Source organism: Sus scrofa, chromosome 10 (genome assembly GCF_000003025.6).
Source record: "Sus scrofa isolate TJ Tabasco breed Duroc chromosome 10, Sscrofa11.1, whole genome shotgun sequence".
Lineage (NCBI taxonomy): Eukaryota > Metazoa > Chordata > Mammalia > Artiodactyla > Suidae > Sus > Sus scrofa.
The window spans coordinates 32,449,499-32,467,036 of record NC_010452.4 but is presented as its reverse complement, the minus strand read 5'-3'; the positions used below and the strand labels follow the sequence as shown (position 1 = coordinate 32,467,036).

At 47.4% G+C, this 17,538-nt stretch overlaps 2 protein-coding genes across 4 annotated transcripts in view; one reads left to right on the top strand and one right to left on the bottom strand.

Annotated features, from left to right (window-relative positions):
• Positions 1-12,422, bottom strand: part of KIF24 (kinesin family member 24) — a 98,149-nt gene extending 85,727 nt beyond the window's left edge. Inside the window, exons 1-2 of one of the 2 annotated variants that reach the window (XM_013980172.2) lie at positions 11,276-12,422; positions 6,918-7,022 (exon numbers count right to left, since the gene is read on the bottom strand). Coding sequence is in view for 1 of the 2 variants with exons in the window: in XM_013980171.2 (XP_013835625.2) it covers positions 6,918-7,022; positions 8,648-8,784 (242 nt within the window). In the remaining variant the exon portion in view is untranslated. Of the gene's footprint in view, positions 1-6,917; positions 7,023-8,647; positions 8,963-11,275 lie in introns of those variants that run through there. The other variant, XM_013980171.2, reaches the window with a different exon arrangement.
• NUDT2 (nudix hydrolase 2) lies at positions 144-16,051 on the top strand. 2 transcript variants are annotated; one of them, NM_214309.2, is given in 4 exon segments: positions 202-285; positions 4,154-4,253; positions 12,431-12,564; positions 15,455-15,983. In NM_214309.2, coding segments are annotated over 2 exon segments (444 nt in total). In that variant the 5' UTR covers positions 202-285; positions 4,154-4,253; positions 12,431-12,437; the 3' UTR covers positions 15,772-15,983.

The window sequence follows — 17,538 nt, the reverse complement described above, 5'->3', positions numbered from 1 at the left end:
GGGCATCCAGGGTACTCGGGAACGTGAGCCGCCCTCTCCTCTAGAAGACCAATCAGGACCCGATGAAGCAGTGGGCGTATCCCTCAATTTCCGCTTTTCAACCAATGGTTCCGCGTAAGTGAAAATCTCGCGATGTTCTGAAAGAGAAAACTGGAGCCTTTGAGGCGGGTTCCCATCTTTTTGCCCCAGAGCTGTTGGTTGCCCAGAGCGCAGCCGAGCTCTCCGGATTGGTGGGTGCACCCCAGTCTCTGTCCAGGGCCCGCCTTCTGCCTTTTTCTGCTTCGGGTGAGTAGCCTTAGAGAGGGATCCTTGGCTTTAGTTCTCCGCGGAGAAACTGAGGCTCAGGGCAATGAGAACCTGCAGCTGAATAACTTCCTGTGGCTGCACGGTCAAAGATGGACGTGCTCTCCTCCAAGCTGACAGTGTGGCGTGTGCAGGCCAGGCCCCCGCAGTTCGCAGGATCTCAGTTTTCTTATATGCGCAGGGAGAAGGGAGAGATCAATGGCCCCGCGAGCCTTGCTTAGCCTCATGTAAATGGTGATCGAGTGGGTCTTCAGAATCCCGGAGTTCTGTGTTTAGGGCCCAGCGATCCGAGCGCCATACCTTCTCCTCCCTGGACCTCAGTTTTAACTTTGTTGTTACCCTTTAAACCCTGCCTACTTTCCAAAAGAGGTTTTATATTTTCTAATTACTTCATTTATTGAATCGATAATATTGTAATTATAGCAGAAGTAAAGTCACCCGAGAGTCCCACTACCTAAAACATAACTTACTGGAGTTTTTTTGTGGCTCAGCGGGTTAAGGATCCGCTTTGTTACTGCAGAGGCTTGGGTCACTGCTGTGGCGCGGGTTTCATCTCCAGCCCGGAATTTTCATATGCCAAAGGGCACAGCCAAAACAAAATAGAACAGAAAACTTCCTTTTTCCCTTGTGGCCTGTTTCGTACTCTGTGTATTTGTTATATTTCCTAAGGAAAAAAAATATATATGTTCGAATACCTACGTATACACATATAAATGGCAGATTAAAATAAAATGGTAAATTAAAATTAAAACTCAATGCAATGGAATAGCCAAATGCAGCTAGTATAGAGCAAGGTTGGGAACGATGTTGGGAGATAGGCAGATCTACCTTTTTTTTTTTTTTTTTTTTTTTTTTGCTTTTTAGGGCCGCAGCTTCGGCATATAGAGATTCCCAGGCTAGGGGCCCAATCGGAGCTGTAGCTGCCAGGCCTACACCACAAGCACTGCAATGCCAGATCTGAGCCGCATCTGCCACTTAAACCACAGCTTACGGCAACGCGGGATTCTTAACCCGCTGAGCAAGGCCAGGGATCAAACCTGAATCCTCATGGATGCTAGTCAAACTCGTTAACCGCTGAGCCACGACGGGAACTCCGCAGATCAACTTTTAAGTCACTATCCAGACGTACCTCTGGGCTATAGTTTCCTTTTAGCTCTCCGGAAAACTGACAGTAGCTCCATGTAGGGTTGTGGTGAAGACTAAGTGAAATAATGAAGGCAAAGCACTTGGCACAGTGCCTGACAAGTACTAATTCTTCAAAAAGTGGTAGCTATTATCTTCATAAGAGAAACAAGAAAATATACTAGCTGATGGGGCCATTAGATTTATTGTAAATGAGTACCCAATTTAGTTCAAAACTCGGCAGTTAAATACCTAATAATTAAGGAAACAACCCATTCTTCAAAAGAGTGAAATTTCTTCTTGGTACTTATATTAAAAGGAATTTATCTTATGGGACCTTATACATAAGGGATATACATGGTGTGATGAAGAGTGTGTTCACCTGCACTTTTTTTTTTTTTTTTTGGCCGCACCTGCAGCATATAGAAAGAATTTCCCCTGCCAGGGGTTGAATTGGAGCCTCAGCTGGGGCCCACGCCACAGCCATGGCAACACAAGATCCAAGCTACATCTTCGACCTATGTCGCAGTTTGCAGCAATGCCATATCCTTAACCCACTGATGGAGGCCAGGGATCAAACCCACATCCTTATGGATACCAGTCGGGTTTGTAACCTGCTGAGCCACAAAGGGAACTATAAGCACTGGCACTTTTGCAAAAAATATGAAAAGCCATGTCTTGATTCAGCTGTCAATAAGAATAGAGAGCATGCCATTAAAACATAACATAGAGAAGCTTTCTGATGACCTTTTGTGATACAGGAGTAAGAGTGACTCATATTCAGTACTTCTGATATGTCAGACCCTCCAATTTATTTCAAATTCTACAACAGCCGTGATAGGGAGTTACTGTTGTGCAGCGGAAACTAATCCGGCTAGGCTGAGATTGCAGGTTCGATCCCTGGCCTTGCTCAACAGGTTAAGGATACTGCATTGACATGTTTGTGGTGTAGGTCACAGATGCAGCCTGGATCCCGCATTGCTGTGCCCGTGGGTGTGGCCAGCACATGTAGCTCCGATTGGATCCCTAGCCTGGGAACCTCCGTATGCCACGGATGCAGCCCTAAAAAAATCAAAACCAAAAAACCAACAATTGTGAATAGGTTTTCATTTGCTCATTTTACAAATGAGGAAAGTGAGGACTAGAGAACCTAAGTATTTTGCTCAAAAGTAACACACTGTTAAGTTAGGGAGCTAAATATTTCTCACTGCAAAGCCAACCATGCATTTCTGTGTTGTGCCATGCCATTTCTAATGGAAAGAGGATGAATGGAATATCAGATATACAGGCAGACTTTAGGTCAAGGGGTATACCATAAGGATTTTGGATGAAGGTGGGCTGCAGAGGTGCCTACAGTGGGAGCAATATCTTTCTCTTTTCTTCTCCCAAGGAAATTTCAACCTTGGGAAAGGAAGAGATGCTCTTCAAATTCAACTTGTCCCAAACAGAATTGCTTACATTCTACTCCTGCTTTTTGTTGTTATCGTCGTTGCTTTTTAGGGCCGTACCCGCAGCATATGGAAGTTCCTAGGCTAGAGGTCAAATCAGAGCTGCAGCTGCTGGCCTACACCATAGCCACAAGGCACACAGGATCTGAGCCCAATCTGCAACCTACACCACAGCTCCTGGCAACACCAGATCCTTCACCCACTGAGCAGGGCCAGGGATTGAACCTACATCCTCATCCTCATGGATACTAGTCGGGTTTGTTACCACTTAGCCATGACTGCAACTCCTACTCCTTTTTTTTTCAGTTTTGGCCACCCCACGGCATACAGAATTCCTGGGTCAGGGATCAGATCTGAGCCACAGTCATGACCTAAGCCACCCCTGTGGCAACGCAAGATCCTTAATCTACTGTGCCAGGCCAGGGATCAAACCTGTGTCCCAGCACTCCCAAGATGCTGCCAATCCCATTGTACCACAGTGGGAACTCCCCAACTCCTACTTCTCTTCTACCTAGTCTCTCAAACCAAATACCTATCTCCATTAGACAATGAAACATCAAATAGTGTTGATTTTCTCTTTAAGATCTCATATTCATCCCTTCTTCTCCTTTCTCACTGCCTCTGTCTTAACTCTTTATATCATTTGTCATCTGGGCTGTTGATCTTGGTCTCCTTGGCTTCAATCTTCTAGTTCTCCACTTTCCTTGCTGCCAGAAAGTAAAATGTCAAGATGACCGTATTATAGCCTTAAAACCAGTCAAAGGCTCCTCATTGCCTACAGAATAGAAACTAAACTGTTCATCAGTGGAATGTCATCTTGTGCTTGAGGGTCTTTGCTCCACTCCTCCCTTGGCCTCGGGTGCATCTTGTCACTTTTATTCTGCCTGGTAAACTCCTAGCCATCCCTCAAGATCCTTATGGGATACCCCTTGACCTAAAGATAATCTCTCCTTTGCTACCTCTACATTTTACATATACCCTTATGGTGCACAGGACACACTGGGAACTTGTCTAAATATCTTCCACTTGCACTAGTATTCAGCTTCCTATCTACTCTTCAGCCCTGTCAAACTGCCTGTTTCATAGGACACACTCAACAGACATTAGATGAGAAAAATCCCTCCAGGCTATATTAGAATTCGCCTTGTTTGCTTTCCAGAATTGTACAGCAGGTGGCACTAATAGGCCATTTAACAGATCCCCTTCACTGGAAATGATTTTTGTCCCAACCTTGTCTGACTTTGGCCTCATCCTGGAAACCAATATTCATGTCCTTACAGGTGAAATCTCCTGTTTCCTCCCTTGCCAAATAGCAAAGATAGCAAGATGACTCAGCAGCTTGGTCACTGAGACAAGAGAGTGGCAGATATCCAGGGAAAGGTACAGTTGAGGGAGATTTTCTTTGTCTCAGTTTGTTCAGTTTATGGTAGTTGGGGGCTTTGTTGTTTCCTTTTCTGCCATTTTAAATTTTTTCTCTTTCTGTTGTTGTTATAAGAGAGAGCTTTATTCAGCGATGGGTGCCTCATTTGTCCACTCCTTTGAAAGGGAAGAAGGGAGTTGGAGAATTGAAGAAAAGACCAGGAGTTCCCATCATGGCTTAGTGGTTAACAACTCTGACTAGGAACCATGAGGTTGCGGGTTCGATCCCCGGCCTCGCTCAGTGGGTTAAGGATCCGGCGTTTCCATAAGCTGTGGTGTAGGTTGCAGACTCGGCTTGGATCCCCTGTTGGCTGTGGTATAGGCCGGCGGCTGCAGCTCCAATTAGACCCCTAGCCTGGGAACCTCCATATGCCGCGGGTTCAGCCCTAGAAAAGACCAAAACAAATAAACAAACAAAAAAACAGAAAAGACCATTCTGAAGTGGGAGGGGAAAGAAAGCTGCTCAGTTACAGAGCAGCTTGTGGGCAGGCAAAATTGCCCTTCCTTCTTGCAGTGGATTGGCCTGGGCAGACTTCTGGGACACGGGGGCCCTAACTTAGGTGCTTGTGTGTGTGTGGCTTGGATCTGATCTCTGGCCCGGGAAACTTCCATATGTCAAAGGTGTGGCCATTTAAAAAAAAAAAAATCGGGAATTGAATTTTGGGACCAAAAGTGATTTTTCTTTTTTTCTTTTTTTTTTTTTTTGGTCTTTTTAGGGCTGCACCTGTGACGTATGGAAGTTTCCAGGCTAAGGATTAAATTGCAGCTGAAGCTGCTGGTCTGCACCACAGCTGTAGCCACACCAGATCCAAGCTATGTCTGCAACCTACACCACAGCTCACAGCAACGCCAGATCCTTAACCCACTGAGTGAGGCCAGGGAATCAAACCTGCATCCTCATGGATACTAGTCAGGTTTGTTAACCACTGAGCCACAATGGGAACCCCGAAAGTGGTTTTTTCTTTTTCGGCCACCGGATCCTTAATACTCTGAGCCACAAGAAAATTCCCAGAATTGATTTTATAAATCATTTTCATGTCCTCTCTCAGGGCCGTTTGTGCCCTAGTACCTGCTCTTTCATGGTAAGCAAAGCTATATAAAGAAAAACATATGTTAACTCTGGAGTTAGATTTCCTTGGATTAAAATCCCACCATTCACAGGCCAGCTGTGCCTTTGGGCAAGTATTTTAACCTTTTTGAATCTCAGTTTCCTCATTGTAAACCAGAGATAATAATGCTCATTGTGAAGAGTTGTCTTGAGCATTAGAAAAGATACACGTGAAGAACCTTGCACAGGAGTTCCCTTCATGGCTCAGCGGTTAACAAACCCTACTAGGATCCATAAGGATTCGGGTTCGATCCCTGGCCTCACTCAGTGGGTTAAGGATCCAGCATTGCTATGAGCTGTGGTGTCAGTTGCAGACACCGCTTGGATCCCGAGTTGCTGTGGTTGTGGCATAGGCCAGTGGCTATGGCTCCAATTCAACTCCTAGCCTGGGAACCTCCATGTGCCATGGGTGTGGCCCTAAAATAGCAAATAATAATAATAATAAAGAACCTTGCACAGAGTAGATGCTTAACTGATAATGTGGTGGAATGAAACGCTTTTTTGCTGAAGGGATTTTAAACTATGAGGAACAAGTTGGGGGAGGATTTGGGGAGCTCTTTCTGTATCTAAAGATACATTTGTGAGGGCTTTGGGGGTTGAGCTGTGCTTGTAATAGCGCTGTGATTAATTCGATGAAAATATTGGAGCACAACACATCAGCGTACCTATTTATCTGTGAATTATTTTTTGGCACCTAGGTCCTGAACCTCCTGGGCTGTGAGGGAATTGTATATATAAAGAAAGCCAACAGTGCTTTTCCTTAGCTTCTGGAACCTTCTGATGACATTGAGGGTTTTCTTGTTCAGGTTTTTTTTTTTAACCACCTAAGGCACTCTGCCACTTTTCTGAAGTGTGAATTGCCTGCTGTCAGCCTGGAGTTCTCACCTCTGCAATCCTGGCTGCAGGCGTATTTGCATATTGGATGCTGTGTTCTTTAACCCCCTGAGGTTTGAAGGTTTGAATCCAGTCAGAGTCTTGGGGTGGGGAGGGGTTGCGGGGGGAGGGGAGAGAGAAAGAGAAATCTGGCTACTTTCAAACTACAACACCGTTTCAGCTCCGTGGTCTCCAAAAAAACAGAAAACCTCCAACAATAGCACAATGGCTTCATTGACTTTTATGTAAATGGCACTCTTCAGGAAAACACTGGGCTATTTCCCAAAGTCCCAGACCGTACCCTGAGCATTTGTTTGAGTGGGATGTAGGCAGACAGTTCTGGTGAGTCAATGAACATCTGTTGAGAGCTGCTGTGCTGGGTCCCAGGAGACAACTCATAGTCTGGCTCTTACCTGCCAGAGGTATAGACAGATTTACCACACTAGGTATGCACGCTTGTGGTGGCTTTGTACTGAGTCCATTTAGCTAAGCTGGAACCGAATTTCCCAGGATTCCCTTCCTATATGGTTTCAGATTAGAGCTGAATTCAAGAAAATTCTGTGCGTGATTTGGAAAATGAAGTGAAGTAGCAGCCAGTACTGTGAAGGACAGAGCAGAATAAAGGACATGGTGGCAGAGCATACCTTTTGAGATTGACCTGCTGGCTGACCTCCGAGGCCTGGGCTGGTTGTACGTTCACCTCTATGGCAGAGACCTTCTCCTTGCAAGCCTCCTGCAAGTTGATGAGCCTGGAGACAGTGAACAGAAGTCGGTGTGTTCTCATAGGTTCCAGTTTGCCTTGCTCTGCTCCACTTCTCAGCCAGCTTTCCTTCCCAACTGCTTGCCTCACCGACCTATAGAGACTTCGGGCCTAACACCAGATGCAAAAGCGACAGAATTGCCTAGATTTCTCCATTAGCTTCCATAATTGTACAAGGTCTAGTCCCTCGACAACATTCTTAATTTTCTGTTGCTCACAGTGTTCTGCTTCTCTGATCAAACCCTACAGTAGAAGGTTATTCGAGCCATGGTAAAGGCCCAGAAGATGGAGTGATTGGAAGCTGGAAGGCTTCACCAAAGGTGTGCCATCTGAGTTGCCTCTGAAAGGATGAGGAGGAAGTTGCACATATGGGGAAGCAGAGAGAAATTTTAGAGGACAGATGGCTCAAGCCAAGCAATGGAAGGGCAGATAGGAGCTTTGCCTTTCTAGAACAGCTGACCTCTCCATAGGTCCAGAGCATAGGTAGAAAGTGAACATCTTGGAGTTCCTGTCGTGGCTCAGTGGTTAACAAATCTGACTAGGAACGATGAAGTTTCGGGTTCGATCCCTGCCCTTGCTCAGTGGGTTAAGGATCTGGCGTTGCCGTGAGCTGTGGTGTAGGTTGCAGATGTGGCTCGGATCCCGAGTTGCTGTGGCTCTGGTGTTGGCCGGCAGCTACAGCTCTGATTCAACCCCTAGCCTGGAAACCTCCATATGCCAAGAGAGCGGCCACAGAAATGACAAAAAGACCAAAAGAAAAAACAAAAAAAAGAAAGCGAACTTCTGGTCCTATTGAGATGAACCATTGGTCAGTCTGGTTCTTAGATGTGGTCACCTCTGAACACTAATATCTATTCAGATACTTTTTTTTTTTTTTTTTTTTTTTTTGGCTGTACCTGGGCCAGGGATCAAATCTGGGCCATAGCTAAGGATCCTTAACTCCAGGACGGGCCAGGGATCGAACCCTCGCCACTGCAGAGACAACAACCCTGGATCCTTTTATTATTTTTATTTTTATTTTTTTAGGGCCGCACCTGAGGTATATGGAAATTCTCTGGTTAGAGGTCCAATCAGAGCTGCAGCTGCTGGCCAAAGCCACAGCCACCCCAGATCCAAACCACATCTACAACCTACATTGTAGTTCACGGCAACACTGGATCCTTAACCCACTGAGGGAGGCCAGGGATTGAACCCTTGTCCTCACGGATACTAGTCAAGCTCATAACCTGCTGAGCCACAGCGGGAATTCTAAGACAACACTGGATCTTTAACCCACTGCACCACAGCAGAAACCTCTGAGATACATTTCTGCTGGGGTGCACCAGTGTACTAGCCTAAGGCCCTTTCCCATAGGAAAATACTGGTCTGGTTGCCCCCTGACCCCCACGTGGTTTCACATGGCCACCCAGACCTCTCTTTCTTGGCCTTCCTCCCAGGCATCTTTGTTTCCTCATGTGGTGAGGGCAATGGGGTGGAAGAATGTGGTGGGGCTTCCTGTCCTAGGCAGGCACTGTGCCCTCTAGTCTTGGATCTACCCAAGGCAGGGCAATGTGCCCTACACCTATAACTTGCTAATACTTTCTTAGCATCTTCACAGGACATGGGATCAGTTACCTGTTTCTGCCTGAACCTGGAACCAGTAATTTGAAATCTCTGTTCACCAGCTCTTTGGAGTCAGGGTACTTCCTTCTGGCTTCCAGAATAAGGAAAGTTCTCAGCATTAATAGGGAGACCAGGCAAACAGAACTCATGTTTAATTAAAGCCAGATACCAGTTTACATAAGAGTTTTTAAAATCAAAAAGGACTATACTTTACATACTGTTAAGAGCCATTCTAGGGAGTTCCTGTCTTGGCATAGTGGAAACGAATCCAACTAGGAACGATGAGGTTGCGGGTTCGATCCCTGGCCTCGATCAGTGGGTTAAGGATCTGGGGTTGCTGTGAGCTGTGCTGTATGTTGCAGATGCGGCTCGGATCCCGCATTGCTGTGGCTGTGGCATAGGCCAGCGGCTACAGCTCGGATTAGACCCCTAGCCTGGGAACCTCCATGTGCCGCGGGTGCTGCCCTAAAAAGACCAAAAAAAAAAAAAAAAAAAAAAAAAAAAGAGCCATTCTAGGGAGTTCCCATTGTAGCTCAGCAGTTAATGTAGCTGACTAGCATCCATGAGGACGTGGGTTCAATCCCTGGCCTCACTCAGTGGGTTAAGGATCCTGTGTTGCTGTGGCTCCACTGTAGGCCATCGGCTATAGCTCTGATTTGACCCCTACCCTGGGAACCTCCATATGCTGTGGGTGCAACCCTAAAAGACAAAAACAAACAAAAAAACAAGAGTCATTTTCTTTCCACTTAGTATGTCTGAAAATCTTTTTACAAGCAAAGCAATACATTTAGCTCTGTCTCATTTTTAAAAATGGCTTCATAATATTCCATCATACAGATATACTGTACTTATTTAACTATTCCTGCATCTTTTTTTTTTTTTTTTTAAGGCCAAACCTGTGGCATATGGAAGTTTGCAGGCTGAGGGTTGAATCAGAGCTGCAGCTAAGGCCTTATACCACAGCCACACCAGATGCCAGCCGAATTTGCAGCCTACTCCACAGCTTTTGGCAACACCAGATCCTTAACCCACTGAGCGAGACAAGGGATCGAACCCACATCTTCATAGAGACAATGTCAGGTCCTTAACTTTCTGAGCCACAATGGGAACTCCTTTTTTGTGTATATCTTTAAATGCGCATAAACATATTTCTATATGTTAAAGTGCCTAGAAATGGAGTACCTGGGTCTAAAGGGAATGTGTATTTTATGTCGTCCTCTTCTTTCTTATTTTTTCTTTTCACTGCACCCGAGGCATTTGAAAGTTCCCAAGCCAGGGATCAAACTTGTACCACAGTTGCAACCTTGCGCTACAGATGTGGCCACGCTGGATCCTTAACCTGTTGTGCCACAAGGGAACTTCTGTTATGTTTTGATAATTATTTACCAAATTGCCCTCGTAAGGGGATATGCTAATTTACTCTTCCACCAACAGTATATGAGAGCAGAGACGATTTCAAAAACTCACCTTGAGATTATTTCCAATCCTTAAGAACTCTTCTATAGATTTAGAAAGATTTGGAAAGGTCGCAGTGTGAGGGTGTATGGTTTTTTGGTTAAGGAACCATAGTCCTAAGAATCGCCCTGAAACAGATTTCATTTTGGGTCTGATTTTTATGCCTTTGGCAGATGAAGCTTATGACAAATGCAAGCTCATCTTTTTTTTTTTTTTTAGGGCTACACTTGCGGCATATGGAAGTTCCCAGGCTAGGTAAGGGTTGAATTGGAGCTACAGCTGCCGGCCTACACCACAGCCACAGCAATGCCAGATCTGAGCCCTGTCTGCGACCTACACCACAGCTCACAGCAACACTGGATCCCCAACCCACTGAGTGAGGCCAGGGATCAAACCTGCATCCTCATGGATTTTAGTTGGATTTGTTTCCACTGAGCTACAACGGGAACTCCGATGCAAGCTCATCTTGACTGAGCAGTGACCAGAGGGCCATGGAGACCATCAGCCCCTATTTCAGCCATCCTTTGTGCATCGTAAGCACCAGCTCGCTCTTTGGCCCTGGAATCTTGCAGATGAGGCCCCGTTGACTTGGCGTCTCCTCTTTCAGTGCGTTAAGACACCTGCATTTGGAGTTCCCGTCGTGGTGCAGTGGTTAACAAATCAGACTAGGAACCATGAGGTTTCGGGTTCAATCCCTGCCCTTGCTTAGTGGGTTAATGATCTGGCGTTGCTGTGAGTTGTAGTATATAGGTCACAGACATGGCTCAGATCCCGCGTTGCTGTGGCTCTGGAGTAGGCCAGCGGCTACAGCTCTGATTAGACCCCTAGCCTGGGAATCTCCATATGCCGCAGTAGTGGCCCAAGAAATGGCAAAAAGACAAAAAAAAAAAAAAAAAAAAAGACACCTGCATTTCTCTCAGTTCCGCCATCTCACTGGAGGACCTTTGCTGTGCTCTCCCCTCCACAGGGACACACTTTCAATCCTCCTTCCCTTTGCCAGCTTACCTTTTCCTGACACAAGTTTTTCTTTAGCGGGGCCTTACATAAAAGTTCTTCCTGGAGTTCTCTTATGGTGCAGCAGATTAAGGATCCAGCACTGTCACTGCAGTGCTTGGGTCACAACTGTGGCATGTGTTCATATGCTGTGAGTGCAGGAAAAAAAGGATCTTTCTTATTTTTTGTTACCTTGATTACATGTCCTTCTTTGGATGATGAATTTTTTTTTCCACTTCTTTAGATATTCCTATTCCTTTCCTATCTTTGGTGGTGGTTGTGGTTGACATTTTTTTCTGAAATGGGAGAAAGATAAATGGGAAGGACTAAAAAAGTCTGTCTTTATTGTATTTCTGATTATAAAATTAATAAATGTTCGCCGTAAATTTCCAAATAATACAGAAATATATGGAGCAGAAAATGAAAGTCTCCCCATAATCTCATCCCCCAGAAAACAGTATTAATGGTGTGTATCTTTCCAGACCTTTTTCTATGCATATTGAAATCTATCGTGTGCTTATTACATGCTGGGCACCGTTCTAAAGCACTTTACACAAGTCATGTAATCCTCACAGCAACCGTTTACAGGAAAGTATTATTACCCTGTCTTATGGCTGAGGAAATGGAGGCTTGGGAACTAATCACACAGTGAGTAAGTGGCAGAGCCCGAAACTGAGCCCAAGCTCCAGATCCACTCTCTTGACCGCTCTACTGTTTTTCCCCTGATGAGATGGGAAAGAGACTTTTACCATGTGTGCTGCTTTATACTTTGAATTTTGAATCATGTAACATTCCATAACGGGTAAAAAACTGAATTTTAAATCATATAACATTCCATAACGGGTAAAAAACTGAAAAAAAATATCAGTAGCAAATTTAGTACACCAAGCTACCCTTCCAAAGTGGCCCCTCTGAGCCATCAGATACTGTTGGGGTCTGTTTGCCCCCGAGACTCCGGTTGGAGGCTGAGAGAAATGGGATTGTGGATTGATGATAACATCGTACTGCATCTGTCCCACTCCCAGCATCTCTCTGGTTTCAGCGGGTTTGTTTCTGAGAGTTCCAGTCTCTACGTACACACAGCAGCCTTGTTTTAGTAGGGAGACCTGGAGGAGTTGGGATAGAGCCACACTAACAGGCAGGGGGCAGGATGCTACAGTCACACACAAAGGCCTGTCTCTGATTCCTGGTTTCCCCCCTTTGATCCTCGGCTTGCTGCCTTTTTCTATAGGTAATAAGATCACTGTAGGCTAGTCTGTGCTAGTCCCCAGCACCAGAGTGCTGCCCCCCTCCCAGTCCAGATCTTCCTATTTTGTGTAATTTCCTGCATCTTTGTTACACCTTCAGATAGACCATGGCCCTGAGAGCATGTGGTTTGATCATCTTCCGAAGACGCCTCATTCCCAAGGTGGATAACACTGCAATTGAGTTTCTACTGCTGCAGGCCTCCAATGGCATTCATCACTGGACTCCTCCCAAAGGTGTGAGGCCAGAGGGGTGGGCTTTGGGGGAAATGCCCACCCTACCAGGCACCCACAAGGCCTGCCTCCCAGGGATTGTGGAGCAGGAGGGATGGGGTGGGCAGGAGCTCTCAATCCTTTCTCTCTCTCTTTTTTTTTTTTTTTGGCCATGCTGTGGCATGCAGAAGTTCCCCAGGCTATGGAGTTCCTGTCTTTGCTCAGCAGAAATGAATCTGATTAGTGTACATAAGGACACAGGTTCAATCCCTGGCCTTGCTCAGTGGGTTGGGGATCCAGCATTGCTGTGAGATGTGGTGTAGGCTGGCAGCTGTAGCTCCGATTAGACCCCTAGCCTGGAAACCTCCTCCATGTGCTGTGGGTGTGGCCCTAAGACAAAAGAAAAAAAGAAGAAGTTCCCCAGGCTAGGGATGAAACCTGCGCCACAGCAGTAACAATGCTGGATCCTTAACCTGCTGAGCCACCAGGAAACTCATTGATCCCTTCTATGTACAAAGTCTCCATGCCAGGCCAGAGCAGAACTGGAAATAGAACTCTGTGACTGAACCCTAGGGCAGAGGCAGCACCATGTATCCTTCACCAGAGCGCCAGCCTCTGCGGTGAACAGCTGGCTAGGAGAAGAGGCACTGGGCTGGGAACTGGGGACCTTGGGGTAGAGTCATTCCTGGGCTATAGGTCAGAAGCACAGAGTGAACAGCCCCCAGACAGAAGGGAGCAGGGGCTTTAAAGGAAGTGGGATGGAGGAGGAGTGAACAGCCTCCAGGGTTGGAGAAAAACAAGTCAGTGGGAACAGGAAATAAAATTTGCACATTTGGATTTCACTGGGAAGAAACAAGGTGGAAAAAAAAGTGTCACAAATACTATGAATAGGAATATTTACACTTTGCCTCCTGATCACCTGCGTCACGCTGCCTGCTGCCTCTGGCTCAAAGATTTCAAAGGCCCTCTTGGAATTTTTTCTTGCTTAGGCTTAGGGGAGAAGGTACCCTGTTTTGTTTTGGTTTTTATATATATTTTTTTATAAAAATATAGAAGTTCCTAGGCTAGGGGTCAAATCAGAGCCACAGCTGTGGGCCTACACCACAGCCACAGCAATGCCAGATCCAAGCTGTATCTGCGACCTCTACCACAGCTCACAGCAACAACGGATCCTTAATGCACTGAGTGGGGCCAGGGATCGAATCCGAATCCTCATGGAGACCAGTCGAATTCATTTCCACTGCAGCAACTCAGGATCCGAGCTGCATCTTTGACCTACACCACAAGTTATGGCAACACTGGACCCTTAACTCGCTGAGAGAGGCCAGGGATCAAACCCACATCCTCATGGATAGTAGTTGGGTTATTAACTCACTGAGCCACAATGGGAACTCTGAGAAGTTACCCTGTTACTATTGTTGGGCAGAATGCTGGAGAGATGCTGCTGGGCAGCGTGTACTCAGAGACTCCCACATAGCTCGGAGTGAAGGTAGTGCATCCTGGATCAGCATCACCTCTCTCAGTGCCATCATCCCTCCTACCTTCCTCCCCTGATGCATTACCCACTTGTCTTGTGTACATGGCTATATGTGGTGCTGCACAGACAAAATTCTCCAGTGGCCATGAGCTAAAATTATTTTTTATTTTTATTTTTTATTTTTTGTCTTTTTAGGGCCACACTCGGGGCACATGGAGGTTCCCAGGCTAGGGGTCGAATTGAAGCTGTTGCTGCTGGCCTACACCACAGCCATAGCCATGTGGGATCCGAGCTGCATCTGCGATCCTACACCACAGCTCACAGCAACGCTGGATCCTCAACCCATTGAGCAAGGCCAGGGATTGAAGCCGAATCCTCATGGATACTAGTCATTCATGAGCCAGGATGGGAACTCCTAAAGTGGGTTTTTTTAAGACCAAACTCCTAGTTGCCTTCTGTGGGAGCTCTGGAGCAGCTTGGGGCACTGCTATGAGGCCCTGGAGGAGGAGGAGGTTAGGACAGAGCCAGAATTCCTGCTCCCCTGTGAGCTTCTGAACCGGGAGGCCCCCAGCAACTTGCTGGAGCCATGTGTGCTCTGAGGCTGCCAGACCCCTCACAGGCCTTCTTGCCACCGCCCCCTGCCCCCCGCAGGCAAGTGAGGGCCTCCAGGCAAAGTCGAGGGCTGCTCTCAGTCTGCAGAGCTTCACATTCTCCTACAACAGTTTCTTGGCAGTTTCTGCTTGGGTTTAGGTCTTGCCAGCAAACTTTCTTAGAACTGGCTCTCAGCTTGTCCTTAGTCTAGGTTCCCATCAGGATTTTCCCTATGAAACTGGGATCTGGCCTTGCTCAGCTAGAAAGATGGAAACAATTTGGAAAAGCCTTGATAGCTACTTGGAAGCAGCTGCTGGTGCCGCGGTGCAGGGTTTGGAGCCAGACTGTTGGCCCTGGGACTTCAGGGACCCACTGCAGACAGTGTAAAGCTCTCACTGTGGGTTGTAGGCCAAGTGCTCCCTCTTCAGCTAGCTCCCATCCTGCAAGAAAGGACTGCCCCTCCTTGGAAAGATCACATTAAGGTCTCCAAGGGAAAGGTCTCCCTGAGAACATGGGATGAGGCGAGCGCCAGAGCATAAGAAAGCAGAGGTCAGAGGGGGGCCATCTCTCTCACCGTCGAAGAGCAGTATTCCAGATGAGACTTGCCAAATATACGGTCTGCATCACTCTCTGGAGAGAAGATGGGGTGGGGAAGAGGGATCCCAGACACCACAGAGCCAGCCACTCTCTACCCTGCACCCCAGTCCTAGCCATGTTAGCTTATTGACAAAGCCTAGCAGCACCTAGAAAAGCCACCAAAGAGCCCAGCTTTAAAGTACCTGACCTGGAAAATGCAGCTTTGTTGAAGATTAGATCCACCTCCTCTTCCTCTTCTCTCCTAACCAGGCCACGTGGAACCAGGAGAAAGTGACTTGCAAACAGCCCTGCGGGAGACTCAGGAGGAAGCAGGCATAGATGCAGGCCAGCTGACCATCATTGAAGGCTTCAGAAAGGAGCTCAATTATGTGGCCTGGGAGAAGCCTAAAACCGTCATCTACTGGCTGGCGGAAGTAAAGGACTACGATGTGGAGGTCCGCCTCTCCCGCGAGCACCAGGCCTACCGCTGGCTGGGGCTGGATGAGGCCTGCCAGTTGGCTCAGTTCAAGGACATGAAGGCAGTGCTCCAAGAAGGACACCAGTTTCTCTGCTCCATGGCAGCCTGAGCTGACCAGAGCAGGGTCTTTGGCTTCAGTAGGATCCTTGAGGGCCTTCTGAGACGAGCCCACCTTCACTTCCGGGGAAGGGTGTGCTGATCTTTGGCTCATCGCAGCTGAGAATAGCTAGGTTAGCAAAATCACCTGAGGACTCTCAGAGGCAGGCAAGCAAATCTCTCAGCTGGGTGGAAAAGGAGGCAAAGAAGGAGTTAAAAAAAAAACAAAACAAAAAAAACTCAGTGAGTGCATCCTTGTACTTTATGAATAAACCCAAAGCAGCTTATCTCTCCTTCTGACCTGCTGTATTTATTTCATGGACTCTTGCCCTGGGTGGGGAGAAAAGCTAGCGTGAATCAAGTTCCGACCTTCGCCAGGGGGAATCCTGTGTGTAGGCACAACACCCCAGAGAAACTATGGAGGGAGTCAGGATGGGAGAGCCCACCACTGCCGGGGCAGCTCTCCTGCCTCTGGAGCTCCAGGCCCTCTCCCCCATCTCACCTGTGTGCCCGAGACATTATGACTTAGAGCAGACAGGATATACAAGCAATTAGGACTGGCGAAGAGGAATTGGTTCTGTCATATAATCAGCCCTCCACATCCTCGGATACCGAGGACTGACGGCAGGACTCGAACATCTGAGGAATTTGGTATCCACAGCGAGTCTAGGAACCAATATTCCACGGATAACGAAGGACGAGTGTACTCGCTAATCTGTCTCTCCTCAGTTCCAGGCACACATGTTGGAGGTGCCCAGTAAATATTTCGTAAAATACAGACCCAACAACATTGGAATAGATGCCCAGTCACAACAGGGAGAGGAGAGAGAAGCAGTCCTGGGCCACAAGGTCAGTGACACACATACCCCAGTCTCTCAGCTCGGTTTTTTTTTCAGGGCCATGACCTTGGCATATGGAAGTTCCCAGGGTAGGGGTTGAATCAGAGCTGCAACTGCCGGCCTACACCATAGCCACAGCAACACCAGATCCAAGCCGCATCTGCGAACTACACTACAGCTCAGGGCAACACCAGATCCTCCTTAACCCACCAAATGAGGCCAGGGATTGATCCCTCATCCTCATGCATCCTAGTCGGGTTCATTAACTGCTGAGACACCAAGGGAACTCTGTATCAGCTCAGTCTTGGCTCCCAGAGTCAGCATGGTTGTTGGCATGACTGAAGTCATTGGCAAGAGGGGTCCCAGGCCTAGGGGTTCTGGGCCACTCAGCAGCCCTGTCACTCCCCGGTGCATTCCTCACCTGCAGCTACCTTCTCCCCCTTTAGCACGCCCTCATCATTGGGGTTTCTCTCTTCCTATCTACTCCCTTTTTCCACAAGTCAGCTGTAAGATCCAGAGGTGCAAGACTTGGGTCTCGGCCCTCTTTCCCATTGCTACTAGGGCTCAACGAATGCAGGGCAGGTGTGAGATCCCACAGTCCTTCCAGGAGCTGTTAGCAGCTTGATTCATGTGGATTTCATTAAAGGGTTGTTGCCCAACCAAGTGCAGAAGATTGGACGGGGAGGGGCATTGGCAAAGGTCAACCTGGATTAGCAGGGTCAAGGACAGCCACCCCCGGAGGAAGGAGAGAGAAGTCGCCCAGGGCTTAAAGAGTCTTCCAGATGTTTCCAGTCACTAGGTCTCTGTGCAGACAGGGCAGAAGTACTAGCGAACAGGATCCTGGCGCACTGCCAGGGTCCTGAATGGTTTTTTGCCTCACCCCTCTGAGCAGCACTCTGAAGGAGGCCTGCTGCAGGAAGTTTTTGGAGCTTAATGTTCTC

Coding starts and splice junctions, on each gene's coding strand:
- NUDT2 (XM_005668056.3), top strand. CDS start 12,438: ATGGCCCTGAGAGCATGTGGTTTGATCATCTTCCGAAGACGCCTCATT. Junction 12,565..15,454: donor TCACTGGACTCCTCCCAAAG/GTGTGAGGCCAG, acceptor TCTCCTAACCAG/GCCACGTGGAACCAGGAGAA.